The sequence below is a fragment of the Lepisosteus platostomus genome, chromosome 28, assembly GCF_059453375.1.
Source record: "Lepisosteus platostomus isolate fLepPlt1 chromosome 28, fLepPlt1.hap1, whole genome shotgun sequence".
Classification (NCBI taxonomy): Eukaryota; Metazoa; Chordata; class Actinopteri; order Semionotiformes; family Lepisosteidae; genus Lepisosteus; species Lepisosteus platostomus.
The window spans coordinates 697,671-700,988 of NC_142638.1; the positions used below are offsets into that span (position 1 = coordinate 697,671).

General features: G+C 59.9%; 1 protein-coding gene across 1 annotated transcript; it reads left to right on the forward strand.

The window, feature by feature from the left end:
• The first annotated feature begins 1,298 nt into the window (after positions 1 to 1,298).
• hexim1 (HEXIM P-TEFb complex subunit 1) lies at positions 1,299 to 2,983 on the forward strand. The gene has a single exon (XM_088623282.1). The coding sequence runs from the start codon at positions 1,637 to 1,639 to the stop codon at positions 2,660 to 2,662; it is 1,026 nt and encodes a 341-aa protein (XP_088479408.1). The 5' UTR covers positions 1,299 to 1,636; the 3' UTR covers positions 2,663 to 2,983.
• Positions 2,984 to 3,318: the final 335 nt, after the last annotated feature.

Here is a 3,318-nt window from a genome sequence, read left to right on the forward strand (position 1 = left end):
CCCCTTGGTCACCCGGGGCGGGGGGAAACGTCGATTTACGGCTACAACCGAGGAACCGCCTGCATGTTTTTCTTAAGGGAAATAATTCTGCCAGCCTCGGCGTCTGGGAGACCCGCAGACCTGCGCGGGGGGCTACTGGCCGGACTGGGGGCGCGGGGTCCCCCGCAGACACGGGGGGCACTCGGAGGGCTTCGCTCTCCGTCGTGTTTTCACGCCACCCCGCTATCGCCGTGAAAACCGGACGGCTTCAGCCGGGTTTAGCACACTTGGCGCAGAGCTGTGCGTCGGAATGGGCCCCAGCGCCCGCCGCCCCCCCGACACGCACCCGCAGGAGCGACCGCCCGGAACACGGCGGCGTTGGACTCGACACAGGACCGCTAGCAAGAGCCCGGGGAGGAACAGCTCCCCGGGAACGGAGATACGGCACATTCTTAAATGAAACTACGAAGTTACAGCCCCGCCTTGCCTTTAGGTACACTCGTTTATTTCACATGCGTTTACGGTACAGCTTCACAGCTGGGCTTTCCTTGCGCACTCCTTTCAGCGGAATGAAGGGAGCGCCGTCAGCATATCCATCCGCTCTGGAAATCAGGGGCTTGGCAGGGCCACCCTCGCAGCGTTTGAAACAACGTAGACATGTTGAACGATTTAATGTACAAGCGCAGGCAAAAGTCATCGTAAGATTTAATGCAGATTTATATCTATATGTTACAGGACTGAGTGGGGAACTAGTTTCTGGATGAGGGAGCGTTCATCTCTTCAACTGAGGTGATCAGTTCTGGTTAGGATATTCATAGTACTATTTCTTTAACATCTAGAAACATAAACATAAACGGTCAGTTAATTAAAACTGTTCTCAGCTGTATCTGATGTTGTCATTGTGTCTCTGTAGCGCTTCTTCAAATAATGATTTCAACAGTTTGTACGGAGTCTCCCCCTAACATTTGGAAGTGGTAGTTCCCAGAAGGCTGGCCCCGTTGACGTTATCTGATTGGAAGAATGAGTTTTAAATTGACAGCTCAACAGACGAATCGAGAACCAGTTGAAGCTTAGCAACAGCGCACGAGTCATTCTGTCCAATGGCCGCGCGCAAGGACCGGGTCGAATCTCATCTCGGGCCTCGCACGGTGATTGGTCGACAGCTGGGGCATGTAGCTGGGGGTTGTGGGATAGGTAGTTTTTTAGGCTCCCCTGGCCGTGCTCGGAATAGGGCGTTCGGACTACAAGTTCCAGAACGTCGCTCCGCCCGTAAGTTTCTGGCATGCGCAGAGCGCGCGGCGGTGTTTGTATATAAACAGGGGCTGCTGCTCTCCGCCAGCAGTTGGGAGAGAGATGTGGAGGCGGTAGACTGAGGCTTAGGAGGCGCGGAAGAGGGTCACGGGTGCTGAAAGAGTTAACTGAGGCACTGGAGAGCTGAGCAACTAGCGGCGCGTCAGGAGTAACAAGTGAGAAGTCTGAAGACAACTTTCTGCTTCGTCCAGGCTCGACGCTTCCTAGATAGAGACCGGATGTTGTTGAATTCAGGAAAGAGGAGCGACTTTTGATCAAGCCCGAGATCTCGCTCGCGTTGACTGGGGGGAGAGTCGGGGCTCGGATTTGCGCAGCGGAGCGGACGAGCCGCCCACCTGCTGCCAGGATGTCGGAACCTGCCGACCCGGACAGCCAGCGGGGCCCGCAGTCCCCCGGGGCCCCGGCAGGGGGCAGCCCTGAGCCTCCGGGGCAGCTGGCGGCCTGCGAGGGCGGCGGCGCGGAGGCGGGCGCTAGGGGGCGCTGCGGAGCCGGGGGGCCGACCCAGAACGGCGCTGCCGAGGAGCCGGGTCAGGCCCGGGGCAGCCCGGAGGCGTGTCCCGGGGAGGGCGGGCCGGCGGCGCACGGCCGGGGCGGGGGCGCCCTGAACCCCGGCTGCCCCGGCGGGGGGCTGCCCGCCATCCCGGAGGCGCGCCTGGGCAAGAAGAAGCACCGGCGGCGGCCCTCCAAGAAGAAGCGGCGCTGGAAGCCCTACTTCAAGCTGTCCTGGGAGGAGAAGAAGGAGCTGGACGAGCGGGAGACGGCCCGGGCCTCCCGGGTCCGCGCCGAGATGTTCGCCAAGGGCCTGCCGGTGGCGCCCTACAACACCACGCAGTTCCTCATGGACGAGCACGACCTGGGCGAGCCCGACCTCAACACCGAGCTGTGCGGGCGGCGGCTGGGCGCGGCGGGCCGCCCGGAGGACACGGCCAGCGAGGAGGACTTCCCGGAGCCGGAGGACGAGGAGGAGGGCAGCGGCGGCGGCAGCGACGGCATGGGGCGGCCCGGGGACGGCGGCGGGGAGTTCCTGCAGCGGGACTTCTCCGAGACCTACGAGCGCTACCACGTCGAGAGCCTGCAGAACATGACCAAGCAGGAGCTGGTGCGGGAGTACCTGGAGCTGGAGAAGTGCATGTCCCGGCTGGAGGACGAGAACAACGTGCTGCGGCTCCGCGCCGCCAAGGGCCTGGACGTGCCCGCCGAGAGCCCGGCCCCCGAGCCGGCCCCGGCCCCGGCCCCCGCGGACCCCCGGCTGCAGGAGCTGCAGGAGCTGCAGAGCGAGCTGGAGCGGCTGCGGGCGCAGAACAGCGAGCTCCGCCTGCAGAACGAGCGCTGGAGCCGGGAGCGGGGCCCCGGGGCCTCGCCGGGCGAGTGAGTGAGCACTGCCGGGCCCCTGGCGGCCCCTCGGCCCCGGGCCGGCCCGGCGGGGCTGCTGGCCCTTCCCGAACTGGACTGCGGGGCGCTGGCTCCGGACTTCACCAGCAAGGAATGTACATATTTTAAGTCGGCTTGAAGCTTTTTACAGATAACGTGGTAAAATGTTTTCCTTTTTATCTTTTAGTTTTCTTTTCCCCCTCCTGGTGTTAAAACTGAACCCTCCTCCGGTCTGTACTGGTCAGACTCGACTACATCTGACAGCTGTTGAAAAGCCGCCTGTCCTTTCCTCTTCAGTTTGTAAATATATAAATATACACGATATGTGCTTTTGTGTTTTTATTTTTTCCGACTGTTTTGTTCTTGAAGCGCTAGCCGCATCTCATGAATAAACATCCCCTTTCAAACTGGGGTTATCATTTTGTTTTAATAGACTAGTGGCTGCTTCAGACCTCCCTGTCCAGCTGCTCAGTTCTGGAACAGCCTGAAGTTTCAAGTGGATGAACTGAAAGACAAATAGAGACCTGACAGCTAAGCCTGACATAACCGCTTCAATAATATCTCTTTGATTTAGATGACTAGGCAGCTTTAATCCCATATGGTTGTGTTATGGTTAAAAGATTTCAATAGTTAAACTGTGTCCACTGGGGTACACAC

Excerpts from the sequence above, each read along its gene's own strand:
- hexim1 (XM_088623282.1), top strand. The coding sequence starts at position 1,637 with ATGTCGGAACCTGCCGACCCGGACAGCCAGCGGGGCCCGCAGTCCCCC.